At 46.0% G+C, this 21,808-nt stretch overlaps 2 protein-coding genes across 2 annotated transcripts in view; one reads left to right on the top strand and one right to left on the bottom strand.

Annotated features, from left to right (window-relative positions):
* Positions 1-3,767, top strand: part of slc25a26 (solute carrier family 25 member 26) — a 64,462-nt gene extending 60,695 nt beyond the window's left edge. The window contains exon 10 of the mRNA XM_056272971.1: positions 2,623-3,767. Within this exon, the coding sequence (XP_056128946.1) occupies positions 2,623-2,719 (97 nt within the window). The 3' untranslated portion in view covers positions 2,720-3,767. The remainder of the gene's footprint in view (positions 1-2,622) is intronic.
* lrig1 (leucine-rich repeats and immunoglobulin-like domains 1) overlaps positions 3,766-21,808 on the bottom strand; it is a 58,261-nt gene continuing 40,218 nt past the window's right edge. The window contains exons 9-18 of the mRNA XM_056272970.1: positions 19,791-19,871; positions 14,299-14,370; positions 13,602-13,673; positions 13,028-13,191; positions 11,718-12,083; positions 10,721-11,002; positions 8,323-8,754; positions 7,917-8,048; positions 7,387-7,656; positions 3,766-6,623 (exon numbers count right to left, since the gene is read on the bottom strand). Of these exons, the coding sequence (XP_056128945.1) occupies positions 6,415-6,623; positions 7,387-7,656; positions 7,917-8,048; positions 8,323-8,754; positions 10,721-11,002; positions 11,718-12,083; positions 13,028-13,191; positions 13,602-13,673; positions 14,299-14,370; positions 19,791-19,871 (2,080 nt within the window). The 3' untranslated portion in view covers positions 3,766-6,414. The remainder of the gene's footprint in view (positions 6,624-7,386; positions 7,657-7,916; positions 8,049-8,322; positions 8,755-10,720; positions 11,003-11,717; positions 12,084-13,027; positions 13,192-13,601; positions 13,674-14,298; positions 14,371-19,790; positions 19,872-21,808) is intronic.

Genomic DNA, 21,808 nt, shown 5'->3' with positions numbered 1-21,808 from the left:
GTGATGAGCAACTCTTTCCTGCTGAGCCTTTAGGCTATTTTTAGCTTGTTTCCTCCAAATAGATGATTGGCTGAAGACCGAAGGGTTGCCGATCTGAACGGCGAGTCAGCTGCTGATGTCACAGTGAGTCAGAGCCCCTCGGGAATTTATGGGAAAATTTGAGCATTGGCTCTTTATGACATCTCACGTTCCACAGGTGGGCTTGATCACAGACAGGAAGTGACATGGGAGGGGAATCCAAGCAAGGCAATGCTCATTGGGGTTGGGTATTGGCTGTTTGGCTGTCAGGGTTTGGATATTCGAAGACAAAGCCGTTTGCTTCTGTCTAAATTTTAATCGGTCTGATTTTATTTGACATTGTTGTTTAAGTGATACCATTACATTTGTCGCCCAGAGCAGCTGTAGCTTGGATTTCAGCAGATGGTGATAGATTGCTGCGTTGAGATGGAAAGGGCACGTTGAAGGGCAGTACGGCACGCTCTGAGTAATGACTCCTCATCTATTTGGACTGCTTAAGCATTTGTAGGAGCGCATGTTCACACACATCCGCATACACCCTTAGACCCATACACACATGCGTTCTATCCCTGTCTCACACTCACTCTTTTTCTCACTCTGTCTCGCTCTCTCTCTCTCTCACTCACACACACATACGCAAACACAATAACGTGCACCAACTATGCACACGTAAACCATCATTGCCCGTCTTTCCAAAAACACCCCGTCTGGGCCAAAGTATTCTGAAGCGTGGTGTTGTGTGAATGGTTGGGATGGTTGGGAGATCCCTGACATGCTTGGCACCTTGTACAGCTTCACAGTTGACAAAATTGATGTATAAGCGGTAAGGCCAGTTGTGACCCTCTTTCTAAATGGAGGACTTGTAAAACTCCTGTGCACCACCACCACCACCCTCCCCCATTCTAACCCGCACAGGTGCCACTGGCTCCTGGGGCTCGGTTTGCCAGAAACTTACATGGCCACCATTACACAACTGACACACACAAGGTCTACACATACAAACACGTCATGTAGATACACATTTCCTGACTTGAACACTTGCTTGCTGTGTCTCTCCCTCTCTCTGTCGCGTACACATGCATGCACCAGCACACTCTTTCTTTTGTCCATTCCATCTGGAAGGGAGGGGGCCCAGACCAGATGAGTGTGGGGGCGTATTGGCCAACAGGAGGCCTTAGTAGGCAAAAACACAGTCCAATAGACGTGGTCAAAAATGGTCATCCAGCTAAGAGCCAAAGAGACAGACAGAAAGAGCCAGCAAGGGGAGAACAAGAGATGTGGAACGGGAAGATGAATAAATTGAGTGAGTTTGTGTTTTCAAAGTGTTAGTGGACTGTTGATGATGCAGCAGGAAAAGCAGTTGACAAGTTGATGGGGGGGTGGGAGGGAGTGAGAAATACCCTGAGAACCTAGCCAGTTGAGGGGGCCGTTGCTGGACAGAAACTGGAATACATGGAGGGTTGGGTGGATGTCATCTGGCCATCAGTCATGCAAAGAGGGGGAAGTGTGTGTGTGTGTGTGTGTGTGTGTGTGTGTGTATGGGGGGGGTGTTAAATCAAGAGCTCCAGGGAGACTCGAGGGGTGGTTGAGGCCTAATCCCAAAAACAGCTGCGTAGAGCAGGGTCGGGGTTGAGGTTTGGGAGACTGGTCTGCTCTCATGGCCCGTCACATCCTCTGACCCGCCGACATCAACGGGCTCTCATCTGACCTCACCTACCATGACCGCCTCTCTTGGCTCGGACATGCTTTCTGCGTTTCGTGTCCGCGTACAGCTGTGGATTTATACCGGTTGCGCGGACGCACACTACTGTTGAGGGGCGGTGTCAGTCTGGCGTTCCACGCATGCACATTTCCCAATCCACACTCCACTCCAGATGGTGGCAGTAATGCACCCTAACCTTGTTTGCCAACAGCCATAAAAATCAAGAAGAAGCATCCGTCCTTACCCAGATAATTATTCTTTATCATACATGTCACATGTTGACGCATCATAGGTATCACATTTAATTTCGCTGTCTTTTTATTCTTTCAAAGACGAATTGTATTAATATGGGTAACGGCGGATCTCCTCGCACAAAGATCTGGAGCACACGCAGTCGTTGCGCTTGCTACGTGCACAGTCCGAATAGTCACAAAAATTTGGGCTGTGCACGGATGTCCACCAAGGGGTCCATGCACAGCCCCTCGTGGACATGGGCAAACGATTACATTTACGTCACGCGGACCCTTGCGGATGCGGAAAGTATGAATTGGCCTTTGGAGCCCTCTTACTCTGAAGCAGCTTCATGTGCCCTCTCCTCTGAGGCCTCATTCCCCACTTGCTCCCTATGACCCTGTACACAAAACAGTCCCCCCACACCCGCTTCAGTCAATCCTAAATCACACACACACACACACACACACACACACACACACACACACACACACACACACACACACACACACACACACACACACACACACACACACAGATCACTGAAGTGACACGTGAGAAATGCCCACTGTATTGCTGCTACAGCCATTATTCAGCGTTTCTAAATGGACATAGAGGAAAGCGGTGTACTTGTAAACCCACATTTCTTTCTTTCTCTTATTTCTCTGCAGTCTGTTTGCGGGCAGTGTACCAAGGGTGATCTTCATCAGCATGGGTGGTTTTATCTTCTTAGGAGCGTACGAGAAGGTCCACCGCACCCTGCTCTAGCACCAGGCCTCCCCGCCCCAAGTTTGAGCCGGAACAGAGGGAGAGAAGCATCTCTAGAAGCAGCACCCTTGTCCCCCGCAGCAACCCCTCCCCCGCCCCCACCCATCGCCCAAAGTAGGACCCATGTGCTGTCCACACCCAACCCAGGCCTCTTTGTTGGGGCCTGAGGAGCGAGGACACCTGGTGCTCAAGGGAGAGTCATCCATCCCCCAGATCACATTACCCAAGGCTCTGCATTCCTGCTCATCAGTGTACTGCAGATTGGGTTTAACAGTCCAGGATTGCATTTATTTAACAGTACCAATGAGTTGGTTTTTTTTGTGTGTGTTTTGTTTTTAAATGGATCCCAGCACCCCGTCCTATGAAAGCACTTGCAGTCTTTTACAGTCTCTACTGTATGAATCATTTATGTGAGGTCAAATGAATAATGACTATTGAAGACTGTCCTTTCTTTTATACTTAATGGCTGTGAGGCGATTACTTGGGTCACCCCCGGGTAACTCACGGTTCTTTTTCCAAGTGTTCTCTAGATGGTTTAGCTGTGGACCGATTCAACATTTAGATCAGCACAACGTCCATCCCATATTTTTTTCCACTGCTGTACAGTAAAGTCAATGGTGAGCCAAGCCACCTGTGTTACAGACCCACTGGGGAGAGGAACAGGCATATCTCGCTATTTTAACAATCCCGTAGAGCATCTCTGAGCTCCACCTGCAAAAGCTTTAATTTTATTACTGAAAAATGGCTTCAAGAATGGAGGATTCACTAAAATAAAGCTTGTTTTATGAAAGTTTTATTTAGCCCTGCCTTGGACAAATTCTGTGTGTATTTGGTATTTATATAACCGCTATGCGTTGGGCTGTGGTTATATTATGTGGTTATATTTTAGAATGAAATATGTATGAAGTAGAAAAGGTAGACAACAGTGAGTCCTAGTTATAGCAAAAGTACTATGTACATGTGTCACACTTTTTCTCTCTATTCTCCCCATTTGACAGCCATTGTGAGTCATTTTTTGTGTTGTGATAGTATTAAAAAAAGAAAAGAAAAGGTGGATGCAATAGTACCATTTTCCCTCCATCATTTTGTTCTTTGAATAAGCCCAGTGGTGTCCGTGAGGGCTACGTGTGGGGGTAAGCTGAAGACTAAGTGAATCCTGTCAAAGACACGGAGAGATGGATGGTCTCACAGGTGGGAATGTTTGTCACTCTGCCTGTCACTAGGCTGCTGGACAACAATGACTGGCGTGTGATTGGTGGAGGCCAGGGCCAGGGGCATGTCAATCATCTTTGGACAAACGTCCATCTGGAATGCACATTCTGGCCAGCTACTGACCCTCACTCAGCCCTGACTCAATAATGTATTTCAAACAGCTAGCAGTAGAAATATGTCTGCTGTCTTTGGAGCTTAGGGAGCGAGGAGACAATGCTGGTTAGGAGATTAGCCTTGAGTGTTTGTAGTCCGGGCAGAAGCTACTTTGTTTCTTTGAAGCTCAAGGTCTTTGGATTTCATGTCTGTATGCATCCCGTTCGAATTAATGGCTTTTCCATATCCACCATGACAGTGGGAGCAATGATGAATGCTAAGTCGGCTGTTTAAGATGCTATTATCCAGAAAAACCCTAATTCCTTTTGCCATGCTGCTAAACTGATACATTATCATATCAGCCCATGTATAAGGTATAGACAATGGACACACACACACATACACACACACTCCACATAATAGCAAAATGTGATTTTATTAGACACTTCAATGTTTTAGCTTTGATATTGGTATAATGGTTAGACAGTATATGTCAATAAATTACTCAGACCATGGACTGCACCTAACTCTTGTATGTCCCTTTTACCTGGACACACTGGGATCACTTTCCTATTGGGGACCTCTGATTGGTCTTGCTGGCAAATTCAGCCCCCCAGAAGGGTCCAACCAGACCTAATCAAAGGCCTCCTGCTGACCTTGATAAGGCCGCTGGTAACAGTATACAATACGGACAACAGCACCATGGCAAAACACATGCATGCATCCAACAATGTTACTATCTCAAACATCTGCTGTGCCTTGAGATCCAGTGTGTCCAGGGACTGTGACGGCCAGGTGAGCATCAACTGCATTATCTTGTGGGTTTGGTTGGAGCAGATTTCACAAGCTTCCCAAATGTTCACAGAATCAAGTTGTGCCAATCGTTCCCTCAAATAGAACAATGTACCGTAGTGATGAGCTATTACAGCATTCCGCCCATTGGGTGATCTGACAAAAGTCTTAATACTGGCCATCACTTGTTTTCTATGTGAATGCGTGAGTGTAGATGTTGAGGCACATTACAGCAGCAACACAATTGGACACATCAAAAACACATTCCCAAATTACTCCTTTGCTTTTGTAGAGCTCTAAAAGCATGAGAAGAGTGATGACGCATTAGGTCAATTAAATGGCACCATCCCAGTGTTCAAGCGCACTTAACTCTAGATTTGGGAATAAAAGTGGTGAATTAGGATGTAGGCCAAGTGTCCTCCTGTGTTCATACTGAGAAAAAGATAAGTCGTTCCCTTTTACAGCTTGGTTGGTTACCCTTACAGCTAAAAATAACAGGAGTAACAAGTCTTGGATGGACCACATCTGGTAGTAAATGTGTGCCAAAGTCAGATTTGTTTTGGCCAAATAACAAAACCCAATTGGAATTGAAGGACAAAGAATATCACAGCAGCTTTTCCAGTAACTTGGGTGTATCTAGAAACAGTTGGAAGAGCCTTAATCGGTACATACTGGCAACACGACAATTTCAAGATAAGTGGTGTCTCCTCACAAAGACAAGTGAAGGTTGCTGCATTCCATTTGGCAGGTATTTCATACATAAACCGCAAATCCAGAACTCGCTTCAGAGGCATTAAAAAAAAGTGCTTGAAAATGTTCTAATTCATTCCCCAAATATCTCATCTTGCACCATCTGACGTACCAAAATAATTTAAATCAAAGCTCTTCCTTCATACAATAGCAGTGGATGTGAACCAGGTTTCTATAAGGCCATGATTGGCAGCATTTGTCAAGACATTCAAGTGCAATAAAGTGTTTCTGTAGAACAGGAAAGAGGCGTACCGTTTCCCTTTCTCAAAAAAAAGGTCTTGATATTGGCTATAGTTGTTTCTTGAATTTTCTTTGATCATGCAATAAGGCACCACAGCTGAGGTTGGTAAAAGCTGAAGAAGTTTTGTTTGTTGAAAAAAAAAATCACTCCTTTCTTTGTCATGCACAGAATAAATTCAATACTCTTTTGTAAAAGTTATATAATATATAATATATAAGAAAACTCTTATGTACAGTCAAATGTCCAAAGCTAGATTTCTCTTTTACCCCTCCACACAAACGTACTGTACAATATTCCCTACATTTGCATGCTTCAAATGCAAGTCACATTATTTGGAGCTATAATTTCAATTGGTCACCTCCCAGAGGAAGGTTTTAACTATATACAGCCGATACGCTCAGATGGGACGCCACCCACAAAAGCTCCGCCTTCAAACTCCGGATTGCCCTTACACCCTCTACCCACCCTCCCCCTTCCGTCCAAATGTATGGGGCGTCAAGGACATTCGCCTCGATTTGAGGTAGCAGTTCAGTTCCCAGTGCAACGAAAGTCTGCTCAGCTATTGTGAGTCCATATTTTGGGCTTATTTTGGGGATGGGGGAGCCTGCTAGTCGCTGGCCCTCCTTAGGGGGGCGTTCTCATCCTGAGAGGCTCTAAGAGTATGTCCATTGGACAGCAGAGTTTGTCTGAGCTCAGGTTCACAGTCACTGTCCAAGCTGTTGCTGATCCCCCCGACCAGCTTAACTGGCTTGTGGAAGGACTCCTCCTGTGGCGGTGAGCGCGCTTTTGTTTGTGCTGCTCTGTTCATCGACGAACCTGAGAGAGAGAGAAGGAATGCAGGGAAGGGAAGGGAGGGGAGGAAAAAGAAGAGACATGCCACATCAGTGACAAGGCGTACACACATCTAGACAGGAATACATGCAGCTTTAGGCTATTGAGGCGATGGAATGAAGGTGCATACTGCTAACGTTGACATGCGGAGGTGAGACTCAGTATTCTGAAGGCGATACCTCTGAGATCATTCCATGCCAAAAGAGGCTGAATCCCAGAGCAGGTCTAGACATGCTACCCATTGAGTATGGAAGGAGCAAAAATGAAGATTTTTTTTCAGTTTTTAAGAGTGGAGGGATGGGCAGTATTCCCAGGGGCATCAGGCTTTCAACTATGACAGTCAAATATTGAGTATAAGTATATGAGTCAATCAGTCAACATCTCTTTACGAAATGCCTCGCCCTGACAAAGTTTCATTGACAGCGTTTCAACAGCTCCCTGTGATATTGACTGATACCAAAACAAACTTTTATAACATGAAAAACAGCCTTAAAGGAAAACCTGGACTGGCTTGAATTCATTACGTGGGTGTTTTGAGATTGCTGCCGGTAAAATCTGTGACTAAACATTTGTTACTCATTTTACGAAACAGCCAGGCAAAAAGCCTTCACCCACCAAACACTGAAGAGTTAGAGCCTATCACAAATAATTTACTAATACATTTTTTGCTTAATATCTCGGTAACCTGTACAAGGATTCACTTCAAGTCCATGATATATCAAAAAGGCTTCTGAAGGCATCCTCTTACCTCTTCTATTGTGATTCTGTTGTGACGTGTTGTGGTTGTTAGGGAGCGCAGACCCGTGAATGTCCCCTCGGATTCCATCGGCGGCTCGGCTACAGAAGAGCGCTGCATCGCGGTGGTCCTCTGGGTGAGAGTGAGGGTGGTGTTGAGGGAGGGAATGCTGCTGGTACTCTAAGCCCATAACAGGATCGAAGCCATGTGTCAGGTAGTCGGGGTCTTTAGAGTAGTTATCGTTCTCCATACAGTCCGTGCACACGACTGCCCCATCAAAACCTGGAAAGAGAAAGAGAGGGGTGAACTGAGAAGCAAAACAAGAGACGACTTATAGTGAGAGAGAAAAAAAAACCCAAATATGTTAACAGTGCGGTTAGCATGTCTGCTCTGATTATTTCTGAGGTTAGGCAGGCATTCGCCAACAGTGAAGCTCTTTTCATCATTACGCAATGCAGCAATTAGAGTCATGGGAAACGAGAAGAACTTGTTTGGGTGCCCAAACATTTGGGAGAGCGAACTGAGACAGAGCTGTCTGGTACCTGTAGTGTCTATGTGCCCATTGGGCTGGGGTCCACTGCTGGCCTCCACCCTGATACACACGTCCTGCCTCTCAGACAGCGTACCCTGGGAGGACAGGTAGCTCGGCACATCGGGGGGAACGATAGTCTCATCTGTGGGGAATGTGGAAGCACAATAATTAAAAAGGGGGGAATCAGAACCAGGGCGCTGGAACCCTAGACCAGACATCGCTCTCTTCTTATTGGGTTTTATGATGGCGGCTGAAAATGTACATCTTAACGCAACCATACAGAGTCACGTTAAGTGGACATATTACCCTGTCACAACAGAAACCCCACTCAAACTAATGAGTCACAAAAAAATATCTAAAAACAGAGATTAACTTACGAACAGAAAACCTAGCTCCAACATGCAAACCTGACTCACCAGTGTTGGTGACGCTGCACTCCTCGCTCTTCTTCCTGGTCTGGTAGATGATGCACACCCACACCAGTGAGGTCACCACAATGCTGGTCACAACGGCGATGACTATGATACCTATTGTGACCGTACTGGGGCCTGACGGTACCGTGCAGGGGCTCTGGCTGATCACCACTAGCTGACTATGGGCACGCTCAGTGCCCAGGGTGTTGGACATCAGGCAGGTGTAGCGGCCTGCGTCCTCCACAGTGGCAGAGCCGATCACCAGCAGCTGGTTTCCCGGGGTGAAGTGGTGTCGGTCGGAGGGGCGCAGGGGTTGGTCGTTGCGGAGCCAGGTGATGCGGGGCGGGGGGCTGCCCAGGGCTTTACATTGCAAGGCCACTGTGTCTCCCACGACCACACTGCGGTCTTCCAAGTCCTGGGCAAGGTGGGGGGTTTCTGTGGGCAAGAGGATGCAGTGATTTGAATTGAAAAGTCAGTTTCTATTTCATTTTATTGTTACCATCTCCAAATTTTGAACTGTGGTGGTACTACATATCTCAGTCCTGCTGTCCAGGTCCTGAATGAACTCTTCAAGGTTTTGGGAATATTTCATATTCTGTTTCACACTCTTGACTGTTTCCTCTCTATTCAACAGCGAAGCTGATTCTTTTGATGGAAAACAAGCTAAGTTTCCCTTTCAGCTTTGTTTTGACATTATGACTGTGTCCTTGCCATGATAGATTCGCTCAGTAGCTTGGACCAGCGGTGAAGGACTCATGAAGATTTACACCAACAATGTACATATCAATGATACATACACAATGAATACCATAAATAATACATTTTGTTTGCTTTTTTATCACAGAATTTAATGAATTTAATAAACTGCGAATGTTGTTAACCCTGTTGTATAGGGGTGCCTCTGTAGCCGAATGGTTACAGCGCATATCACATGGCCACACGGTCGCAACTGTTGCCGGTTCGAATCCAGCCAGCAACTTTTCTTGCATGTCATACCACCTTCTCGCTCTCCCATTTCCTGTCTTGCCTTTCACTGTCACTGCCGAATGAATGTAATAAATGCCAAAAAAACGCTGTTGTACATTCAAGTATTGCATGTTTGCATTGTTGAGTTTCTCTTTTGTTTTCGCAAATTATAAAGAAAAAACGCTCAGAACAAATGTTTTTTTGTGTCTCCCTGGCAACGTTAGGTACTAGTGAATGGAGCACATTGAACTCGCGGGTGTGTGTGCGTGCATGCTGAGGTAGGCTTCTGCTCTCAGACAGGCACTTCCCCTCACAGTAGGACATGCACAGATTAAGAGATCTCACTTAACCCGCTTCAGTCTCCCTCTCAATACTTTCTCCCTCTTCATCAATCCCCCCTCCCCGTGTTTTCTAACTCAAACCATTCTCTCTACCTTCCCCCCACTCCTCTGCCATTCTTGCATCCACTTCACCCTCATTTCTGCTCCCGCTATTCCTTTTCAGACGGGAGCCCCTCATGCACACGTACAAACACATCCCCCTACCCCTAACCCCCACCAGCTTCTAAATCCAAACATCACCAATTCATTCCTCAGCCGCAGTTGCTTGCTTAAGTGTTTTTACATAGCCAAGTGAATTAGCTCTACATAATAACTGCTGTGTGGGATAGACAAAACTCTCATTAAAACTCTCCATTGTGTTGTGCAAATCTGCTGCCGACATGCAGAACCTATTGGTCTGACTGTGTGAAATATAAACACTTGAGTGGGGGTTGGACTAAGATTACTTTAACCCCTGCTTATGAAGCTCTTTAGATGCTTTCGAGACAGTTCATTTCATAGTCTTTCCCAGCGCATTTGTAGCAGCTGAGATCAGTAAGATTTTCTGTGTTAATTAAAAATATGATGGATCAAGATGATCTTAGTGAGGAGATGTTTGTATGAGGCCAGGTCTGATATTCATTTGATTCAACACAGTCAATTAACTGGAAGCACTGGGGACTGTCCTTCTTGCAGTGTGGGGAAGAGGGGATTCAAAAATGCCTAACAAACACCCCTCTATGAGACCAACCCACCCACAATCCCCCTTTGACCCCATCCATAACCTTTGGCCCCTGACCTGTGGCAAGGCCACAGCTGCTGAGTAAAGAAAAATATAAAGCTATTCATTCTACAGCCTGGGGCTGACCAATTCCCAATTGAACACCGAGTTATTTACCAGTGCTCATTTTTGGACATGTGGGGAATTATCAAAATTGTATTTAACTGAGCTCAAGTTATAAATAGGCAAACTATGTGCAAGTCTATATAACCCTGTTTGGACTGATCACATCACTCAGTGGGAACCAACTATTGTGAATGTAGTTCTAAATGACATATAACCAAGAGCAGGATGTCGGTGTGTGTGGTCTTGCAGTTTTGGACCCGGCTCTCACCTAGCACTGTGAGGGTTGCATTTGCGGAGATGGTGCCCGCTGTGTTCTTGGCGGTGCAGCTGTACACGCCCATGTCCTCAGGCTTGACGTCCATGATGAAGAAGACGTCATCATCAGGCATGACGTGCATGCGACGTTCTCTTGCAGCAGGGAAGTCCGTGCCCCCATCTTTCTGCCAGGCAATCTGGGGCGCCGGGTGTCCCTCAGCGGCGCACTCCAGCCGGGCTCTGTGGCCCGTGCGGATGGTGCTGTCCCTAGGGGTCTTCACAAATGAAGGGAGCACTGGCAGAAATGGGGAGGGGGACACAGTGTTATCAGACTGAATAAGATCAACCTTGCTTGTTAAACAGCATTCAACTCCCTAGCATGTGTGCACACATACACAACAGAGGCAGGAGGGACATATGTGTGGGCAAACAACATGCAATTCTTGTTTCTTTACACCATTGAGAGGAGAAGAACGGTAGATTTGGGGATTCCGTACATGGTTAGGTAGGGAACCACACTCCAGATAATGACTCTCTGTCTACAGAGAGGCAGAATGACAGATAATGGAAGTGACGGGCCCTCTGTCAGTGCTGACATGCAGCTAAATCAATTTGTTCCAAATTCCATCCAGAGAGATGGGAAAACAGAGAGCGAGAGAATGGACTTCATCTAAGTGGGGGACAAGAGCTCAGTAAGGGCACTATAACCTTAATTGCTTGTTCTATTGAATGGATTTAGAGAAACTTGGCTGAGTGTACTGTCAACAAGCACATTATTGTTCGGAAATAAATCTTCTCAATAACATGTCAGTAGACACATATATCCTTCTCTGTGCATGTTTTATACAATGCCTCCACTTCTAAGAATTTATAAAAAAATTAGACAACTAGTGATTCCTACAACTCAAGAAAGTAGCATAACTTAAGTATTATTTTACGATACATTATGTTGACTATCACCATATAATCCCTTAAAGTTCCCTTTAAATTTCCAAGACAAGCAAACCTACCATTGACGGTGAGCCGAGCCTTACTGGAGTAGGAGGAGCCAAAGTGATTTGTGATGATGCACTGGTAGCGCCCCTCATGGACAAAGGTGACGTGACGCAGATGCAGGATGGTGGTGTACTCCATCATGCCACCAACAGCACCGCCGCTGGCTCCCGGCACCTCGGACATACCCCCGTGTTGGTGAGCACGCACATGGGTATAGTTCTCAGTCTCAGCGTGGCGCAGGAGCTCCTGGTCCTTGCGCCAAGCAAAAGTCATAGGGGACGAACTGCTGCTGGCCGCCGTACATGTGAGACGCACGTCACTGCCCAGGACTGTCACTGTGCTCTCTGGATGGAGGGTGATCTGGGGCTTAGGGAGATCATCTGGAAAAGGGAGATGGAAAGGGAGGTGGGATCAAGAGTAAGAGAAGCGTGAGATGGGCAAGGAAGGAGCGGAAGAGATGTTGAGGGAAGGAAGGAAGGAGGGCAGAAGGAAGGGTGGAAGAAAAACAAGATGAAAGGCAAGTGGGGGGGAGTTGGGGGGGATATTAAGGAAAAGAGGGGAAGAGGTAAAGAAAAAACGAGTCAAAAATAGGTTTAGCGATAACACAAAATGCCATTTCATTGATGTCAAATGCACCAGTACAAACGTTTACTTGATGGGTGCCTGTTATTGTTCCTCTATATGTAACTGAATTAGCAGAGGTAACTGGCGTTGCCCGGGGAAAATGTACTCACCAAAACAACCAACACGATCGGATCTTTACGATATAAGCGATGATGAAATATAGGATAACTTATGATATGATACATGTGATAAATGAATGTCAAATAAATGAATCTTATCAACGAAAATCATCATATATCATAATTTTCAATCCATTCATCAAGCTTCTTTGCCAATGTGTGTATTAATCACTGCAAATCTGCCGCTGCCACCGCAAATCACCACAAAGTAAACTCAATTTCTCAAATAAATCAAATGTTTTACTTGGTTTCTGAAATATTTCTCGAACTGTGCAATCATTGGAAAGTGTTGATTCTAAAGATAACTTTCTTTTTGTTCTCAATGAGTATTTCTGGAGTTTTAAGCGAACATACATACACTTTTGCTTTATATATATAAGACGTAATAGGCACATGTGGAACATACATTATATTTGAGTGCTGCTCTAACATAAAACAAAAACAATATACAAATAAAAACGTGAGAATGTATACAATCATATAGCACAGAACTGACAATATGGACCACCTGTGCTTTTGCACAAACCACGTGCACCCTCATGGGATTCACACACATACACATACCAAGACACACAACTCACCACACACAAAGCTCTCAGGCGGAGCCTGGAAGATGCTCGTGCCCTTAAGACTCTCTGGGTGGGCACAGGTGGCATCAACGCCAGTCTGCAGACCCCGCGTCACTAACCATTCCGGCAGCCAGTGGAGCTGGCAGTCACACAGGAAACTGTCACTTTGGATGAGACTGGAGAGAAGAGAGGAGAAGAGAAGGCAAATGGAAAGATGGGGTTGTAGAGGGAGGATCAAAGAGGAGGGAAGGTTTAGGTTCTGATGCGTTTCCTTTGCGGACCAATATTATAAGTACTGTGGTGTGTATCAAATGTCGCAATATCACGGAAAAAAATAATTTCCACTGAGTGAGTGTGAGAGTGTAACTGAATCCACGTGTGTCTGAGAACAGGCAGAGTGTGTGTGGATGCCAGGAGAACTGAGGGAGTATGTATTTCAATCTGCATTTATGCGTCAAGGCATGTGTGGGGATGTATACATTCATGCAGCATGTTCTCCTGACTTGTGTATGTGTATTGTATGAGCACATTTATTATCTATACTTTGCATATGTGTGTGCACATGTGAGTGTGGGCGTTAACTCACAGAGTCTTGAGGGTCTTCATCTTACTAAAGGCCTCGGGCTGGATGGAACGGATGGCATTATCTCCCAGGTTCCTGTCAGGGAATGAAATGATGGGTCATTAGCTGTGCCACACACACACACACACACACACACACACACACACACACACACACACACACACACACACACACACACACGCATGCAGACATATGCATGCACATAAGCACACACATACACACACATAACTTTTATTACCAAAGATTATACTTTTAAACAAGGTGGAAAGACCAAGGCATGTATGACTGAAGATAAACGCCGGATTTTCAATCACTCACCCCCCCCCCAACCCCACCCACTCCAAGCTCTGTGAAAAAGCTTATAGGAATTCCATTTCTCCTACGAAACTGAGCATATGCTCAATAACTTTTTTCCCTTGCAGAGGCAGGAAAAAAGGCCAAAGTTGAACCTGTGCTAGGCTAACAAGAAGGAAGCAGCTGGGCCCTCGCAAAAGACCCTGTCTTCTCCTTTTACAAAGACGCTATTAAATTGCTAGCAGCCCCATCTACGCCAGCTACTCTTGGCAGCGGCCAGACACTTGGGCCCAAGCGCTCGCTCTCTCCCTTTCTAACTTGGTCCGGCTGGGAGGGAAGAGGGGGTTGGCTGGGAGGGAAAGAGGGGTGGGGGTGGGGGGGACGCCAAGCTTTGCGGGATACTTACAGGTGCTCCAGGGTCTCCAGTCCAGAGAAGGTTTTCTTGGCCACCGACTTGATCTTGTTTCCAAACAGAGTGCTGCCGTTTCCAAACATCAAGGGTGCCGATAGATGGGGAGACAAGGAGAGAAAGAGTGGAGGGACAGAGAGGTGGGGTTGGATTGAGAGGGAGAGAGAGAGAGAGAGAGAGAGAGAGAGAGAGAGAGAGAGAGAGAGAGAGAGAGAGAGAGAGAGAGAGAGAGAGAGAGAGAGAGAGAGAGAGAGAGAGAGAGAGAGAGAGAGAGAGAGAGAGAGAGAGAGCGAGCGAGGGAGAGAGAGAGAGAGAGAGAGAGAGAGAGAGAGAGAGAGAGAGAGAGAGAGAGAGAGAGAGAGAGAGAAGGGTACAATTAGCGAGGCTGAATCTGATAAGAGCAAGGGGATTGAGGTATTGGAAATCTGAACTGTGCGGAGATTAGTTAGGAGGCATAGTGAGGGAGATTGGAAGGGGAGGGGCAGCCTGGGCTTGCTCTTCAAAGACTGCTTTTATCTTTATTAGAATTTAACAGCGATGATGGGTGGGGCAGTGGTTTGTGCAGGCATATGTCTATTTGCGCATGTGCAAGTGCAAACGTGCACAAGTTACAGCCAGTTTTGGGCAAGGAAAATAAGCTAGGTAGTCCCCCTGACTTGAGGTCTTCATCCTAGCTGCTCTTCAAAGGTCAGTACACATCCTTACTCTCTACCTTTAGCCATCACAGGAAGCAGAGACATGACTAGCTGAACAGAGCTCAATGTCTGAGCAATTCCCCACACAATCCAGTGTGTGTGTGTGTGTGTGGTGGGTGGATCACTGATATCAATTTCCACTGGTTTCCTTAAATTCCTTAAGTTTATAAAAATGGGAAAAAAAAAACTTTCTCCTGAAAATATGTCATGTTTTTCAGTAATTCAGTGTAAAAGAAAAGTCAACAAAAAGCCATTCTCAATTAGGGTTGCAACAACGAATCGATGAAATTAATAAAATGCCATAAAAAAATAGCCGGTCACGAATTTTATTATTGATTCGGTGGGTTTATGTTGGTGGGCGCTGTGTTGCTGGCCACGTCACTTTAAGGGGGAAAAAAAACCCACTGTTTGACCAAAATCATCTATGGGAGCGCTTCACATAGGTGCAAACTATGTAAAACCGATCTTGCATGGCACAGGAGCACTACGGTAATGAGAGAACGCCTGAAACAAAAACATGTTGGAGCCATGGATGACGGGCTCAACAGCAGCGTAAGTACGATAAAAAAATGTTTTTTTTTACCCCCATTTTTTTTTCTTCTTTTCTTTTCTTTCTTTCTTCTTCCCAATTGTACTTGGCCAATTACCACACTCCTGCCAATCCGGGGAGGGCTGCAGACTACCACATGCCTCCTTTGATACATGTGGAGTCGCCAGCCACTTCTTTTCACCTGACAGTGTGGAGTTTCACCAGGGGGACGCAGCATGTGGGAGGATCACGCTATTCCCCCCAGCCCCCCCCCGAACAGGCGTCCTGATCAACCAGAGGGGGTGCTAGTGCAGTGACCAGGACACACACCCGCATTTGGCCTCCCACCCGCAGACACGGCCAATTGTGTCTGTAGGGATGCCCGACCAAGCCGGAGGTAACACGGGGACTCAAACTGGCGAGCCCCATGTTGGTAGGCAACAGAATAGACCGCCACGCAACCTGAACGCCCGTAAGTACAAAATCTTAATTAAACACGTTTAGACCTATGGGATGTGTTGTGTTTTGAAGTGAAGAATTGTTCGTCTCACAGCAGGTAGTTCTTCTCGTTTATCGACATAACGGCCAGCGTTTGCTCACGATCCAGCGTGAATGGTCTGTTAAGTCAAATCTCTAAGAAGGGAGCTGGCCTTAGCCAGGAGCATGTGGACACGCTAACATTTTTGCATTGCAATGCAAATTTCCTGTAGTAAGAGAGAGAGGGTGTGTGTGTGTGAGAAAGTGTTACTGAAATTATATTGTTGTTAAAGCTATTTGATGCAACAATGCCTGTTAACAGTTTGTGTTTTACATTTGTATTTATAATTCATTATTATTTTAACAGCTCGGGTCCATTCAACCATGTGAAAAATACCTGTTTTTGTGCACCTTATTAAAAAAAAAGCATACATCTTTTTCACATGTATAGCATACATTTAGGACTGTTATTTGTGTTAATATTGTCAATTTCGAATAATATTTTGTTTTTTGAATAAAGTGGTGGAAATAAAATGTGCTTTTTTGTGTGTTAATCCGAATCATCAATTATCAATTAAGCAAAGAAACAATTGACATATTAATTGGCTATCAAAATAGTTGTTAGCTGCAGCCCTGTTCTCAATCTCGGTGTTTTCGCCGAGAAGAAGACGTTTCCAGCAGCTTCTCTATGCAGGACAGTAGCCTTTATTTTTTTTCCTGTTTGGGGCGGGGGGGGGGGCACTTGGCTTGAGCCAATAACCACTCCAAATCACAACCTGTCTTCTTCTAGTTCAAATTAATCACACCTACTCAACCCCCTGATAACTTAACAATACAACGACAAATTCAACCTTTTTCCTTAAATCTGAAATATGCCCCGATCCATCTGCGATTCAATGTTGTCTTATATGAGAAGGCTTTCACCTAGGCTTAAATTGAATGCTAAACCCTTTTTTTTAATCTTTCTTTCTACTTTGTCTGAGGAGAAGTGAAAACAGGTGTGTTAGTCAATTATGCAAGAGGCCAATTATGCAGCCGGTTTAAAGCATAAACACCCACTGTCCCCCAGCGTGGGGATATTCACTAATCGCTTTGGAGGGGACAATGGATGTGTGAAGGACACTTTGATCCGTCACACCCCGACTCACTCCCTCTCTCCTGCATCTCTTTTTCCCATGGGTTGGTTGCTTCACGAAGTGTGTGTGTGTGTGTGTGTGTGTGTGTGTGTGTGTGTGTGTGTGTGTGTGTGTGTGTGTGACTTCAGCCCCAGTGCTAAGAAGATGCAGCGAGCTGCTTCCGCCGCTGTTGTGACAAAAGGGGCAGGGTCAAAGGGCGGGGCCTATGAGGCGTTTGATGTTGATGACCGAGCCTGTCCTTCAATTTCACCCTCTCTCAACGCTTACCCACAGAGTCCGCAACGGAGGGAGGGGAGGCGAGCAGTGAAAGCATGGCTGGTGGAAGGATAAAATCAAGCTTACTGAAGACCAATCTCCTGCTGGTCTTGAAAAAAAAAAGCCCTCTCTTTCGCTCCTCTTTTCCCTTTCAGCAGCTCTCACACTGGGAACCATCTTGGCCGGACATCATCTTTTCATCTCGCAGACTGATGATTGCAAAGGGCCACTGAATACCCGAGCCTACATTTTTGTGATTGTTTATCAGCTCACTCAAGTTTAACATTAAACCTTTTACGCGCTAATTTAATGAGAATGTTAACTGACAGGCAATTGTAATGAATGAATGGGTAAATAAATAACTAAATAAAAACTAGCTAGATAGCTAGACAGTGGATTCAGAACGTATTCAGACCCCTTCACTTTTTCCTCATTTTGATACGTAAAACCCTACACTAAAATGGATTAAATTCACCCCCCCCCATAAATCTACATATAATACTCCATAATGATGATGCAAAAACAGTTTTTTACATTTTTACCACATTTATAAAAAAAACAATAAAAAAAATCATGTGCATAAGCATTCAGACCCTTTGCTATGACATTATAAATTGAGCTCAGGTACATCCCATTTCCATTGATCATCCTTGAGATGTTTCTACAACTTGATTTAAGTCCACCTGTGGTAAATTCAATCGATTGGACATGATTTGGAAAGGCACATATCTGTCTATGTAAGGCCAGGCAGTTGGCAGTGAATGTCTGAGCAAATACCAAGCCATGAGGTCAAAGGAACTGTTCGTAGACCTCTGAGACAGGATCGTATTGAGACACAGATCTGGGGAAGGGTATTGAAAACTATCTGCAGCTTTGAAGGTCCAGATGAACACAGTTGCTTCCATCATTCTTAAATTAAAGAATTTTGGATCCACCAAGATTCTTCCTACAGCTGGCTAATCAGCTAAATTGAGCAAACGGGGGAGAAGGACTTTAGTCAGGGAGGTGACCAAGAACCTGATCACCACTCTGACAAAACTCCAGAGGTCCTCTGTGGGGATGGGAGAACCTGCCAGGACAACAATCTCGTCAGCAATCCAGCAATCAGTACATTATGATAGAGCAGCCAGATGGAAGTCAATCCTCAGTAGAAGGCATATGAAAGCCGCTTGGAGTTTGCCAAAAGGCACCTAAAGGACTCTCAGGCCACGAGAAACAAGATTATATGGTCTGATGACACCAAGAGCGAACTCTTTGGCCTGAATGCCAACCGTTACATCTGGAGGAAAGCAAGCACCCCTAATCACCTGGACAATACCCTCCCTAAAGTGAAGCATGGTGGTGGAAGCATCATGCTGTGGTGATGTTTTTCCAGCAGCAGAGACTAGGAAGCTTGTCAGGATCAGGAGAAAGATGAACAGATCAAAGGACTGAGAGATCATTGACGATAACCTGCTCAAGAGCACTCAGGACCTCAGGCTGGAGTGAGGGTTCACCTTCCTACAACACAACAACCCTAAGCAAACAGTGGCGACAACACAGGAGTGGATTCGGGACAAGTCTGTGAATGTCCTTGAGTGGCCCAGCCAGAGCTCAGACTTGAACCCAATTGAACATCTTTGGGGACACCTGAAAATAGTGGCAAAACTATGCTTCCCATCCAATCTGGCAAAGGTTGAGGGGTTCTGCAGAGACGAATGGGAGAAGATCCCCAAATTCAGGACTGCCAAGCTTGTAATGTCATACTCCAAAGACTTGTTGCTGTAATTGCTGCCAAGGGTGCTTCAACAAAGTACTGGGTAAAGGATCTCTTATCTCATATACTTATGCACATGTGACCTTTAGTTTTTTTATTTTTAATCTATTCGGAAAAAATTGTAAAAACCCTGTTTTTGCTTTGTCATTATGAATTATTGTGTGTAGATTGATGAGAATTTTTTAACCCATTTTAGGGTATGGCTGTAACGTATAAAAATGAGGGAAAAGTGAAGGTTTCTGGATCCACTGTACATTGATCAACTTAATCTCCCAACTTTTACACCAAACTGAACCCGTCTTTGGAAAAATTACAATGAAGCTTAACCACAATTCTAACGAGCTCCAAAACAGAGGTAACTCAGACAGTGTTGTACTTAATGGCTCTAGTCTCAGCCCAACTAAACTTTGCTGACAGTGGATGGTGAGTTGGGATCCGGGGGGGGGGGGGCTTTTGGAAGTGAGCGAGCTAAGAAAACATTTCTCTGAGTGTCAGCATTCAAAGAACACAGGAGAAAGGGCCCGAAAACCAATGGCAAGTCTGGAAAGGGGGGCAGGGGGCTGAGTGGGGAAGGCAGGAGATGACAGAGAGAGCCAGTGAAAGATGGAAAAAAAAACTAATCGCCAAGTGGAGATACTCACAGCTTATTGAGGCTGTCTAGTCCAGAGAAGGCCCCGTTGGTGTCTTCTATTGTGCCTGAGATGTCGTTATGGTCCAGCTCCCTGTGGAGAAAGAGAGAAAAGAGGGGCGTAAGAGAGATTGAGAGGGAGAGTGGGTGAGAGAGGAGAGAGAGGAGGGAGGAACATGGTCTGCCAGCGCTGAAGCGTTTCATGGCCTTGGCAGAGGCTGGTCTGGAAGTCACGGGTTACCCCTTTACCCACACTCCCTCCTTGCCTCTATTCCCCTCTCCTCCCCTCTGCACCTGGCCTCAACAGCAGCCTCTCTCCACTGCTCTGCTCTGCCAACCAAGCAGATTCTTTCCTTTGAGGGGGTGGAGGACGAGTGTGCACAGCAGTGTGAGGCAGTATGTGTACCTATGTGTATGTGTGCACGCGTGTAGAGCAGCGAATCTCGGCCCAGGCAAACACATGTATAATTCATGACGGCATGGAGGGATTGGCTGGCACACAATGCCTTGTGGGAGCCAGACAGTTGGGTCTGCGCGTCTGATGGTGGCAGGTCCAGCATGGCCAAAAAAACCCTTAATGAGGTTAGGGACAGAGCACAGCCATGGCTAGGCAAAGATACAATAGAGATGAAATGAAAGAAAAAGAGGGGGAAAAAGCCTTCTTTGAGTATGCTAGAAGGTTTTCAAACACTTGTTGAATGCACCTAATTTGCTTTTCTTTGCAGGGCCAGTGTGTAACCTCCGAAAAGTGAAGTCATTGCTATGGAGGAACCTCCAACCCACCCCCTCTGCAAGTAATCAAAAAGAAAAACAAAAACAACAGACAAAGGAGCTCCGGTTGCTGCTCTAGCGCATGCTTTGTCTCCTGAGCCGTTAAAAGACTCTTTCAAATCTGAGAAGGGCCTTTGAGGTTGATGGTCAGTCATACCCCCCAGCCCCCCACCCCCCAAAATAATGCCCTCTTTCCCTTCTCCCTCAACTTTCCAATCCTTCCATCATCCCCTCCAGTTCTTTTCAGCCTCCCCTGGCCTCTTAGTTATACAGGGTATGGGGCTGCCAATTTCCTACTCTTTCTGGCTGGATGGATGTGAATGGTTGTTGCCTTGTTAAAGGAGGGCCAGTGGTGGGGGCCATGGAGCAAGGGACCAGGGACAGGGAGGGGGCCCCAGTGAGCCAGCAGCCCCCGTGGCTGAATTAGAGGGCAGGCTGGCCGGCCCGGAGCTTTCACACCCCAGCGCGGGCTCCAGCCCCATGCCAGCACAACCAGCAGCGCGGGCCCAATTAAAGCTGCCCCCGGCTCCCTTTCAGGGCCCAGGCTGTGCCTGTCCTCCCCTCCATTGATTTGATTAGGCTTGCCTCAAAGACGAAGAGAAGAAGGGAGAGACAGTTGGTAGAAATGGGGAAAGACGAGACAGCCACAGAGACTGACTGACTGCTGGGGAATTTAGGAGATACGAGAATAGCTTCAGGAGAACTAAAGAACAGAAAAGGGTAAAGACAAGAAAACAAACCAGACATAAAAGAAAGAAAGAAAGAAAAAGCGAGAAGGATGAGAGATGGAAGCAAAACGGAGGGCCTCTTTCTCTCACAAGTAGACCTCTCCCACCCCAACCTACCCCCTCTCTTTTCTCTCCTCCTTCGTTGCTAGCTAGCACCCTGTGTGCCAGCAGAGAAAGGCCTGTATGTGCCTTGGCTTGTCACCCTACTGTGAGAAAGATCTTGTCTAGCGAGCACAGGCAAGACTCTTTTCTCTGGCTCCCTCCCTGGGACGGGGTACAGCCAAGAAGACCTTTGATTAGGAACCAAACACCCCCTCCCCAAGCCTTTCTCCCCATACTTTCTTTCATTCCCCCCTTTTCATTCCTCGGGCCTGTCCGGGCTTTTTGTGGAAAGGGTGGAACTTGGAGGGGGAAATCCTTCCATTCTGTTTTTCACTGTTCACAAACACAGGTGATGATGTCTGGGGAGTTAAGCGGCATAGAGCACAGGTGTGTACGAGTTTCTTAGAAAGCAATGGCTGAAATTAAAAAA

The sequence above is a fragment of the Lampris incognitus genome, chromosome 2 (assembly GCF_029633865.1).
Source record: "Lampris incognitus isolate fLamInc1 chromosome 2, fLamInc1.hap2, whole genome shotgun sequence".
Lineage (NCBI taxonomy): Eukaryota > Metazoa > Chordata > Actinopteri > Lampriformes > Lampridae > Lampris > Lampris incognitus.
The sequence above is the reverse complement of the archived record's forward strand: the minus strand, read 5'-3'. Positions and strand labels throughout refer to the sequence as shown.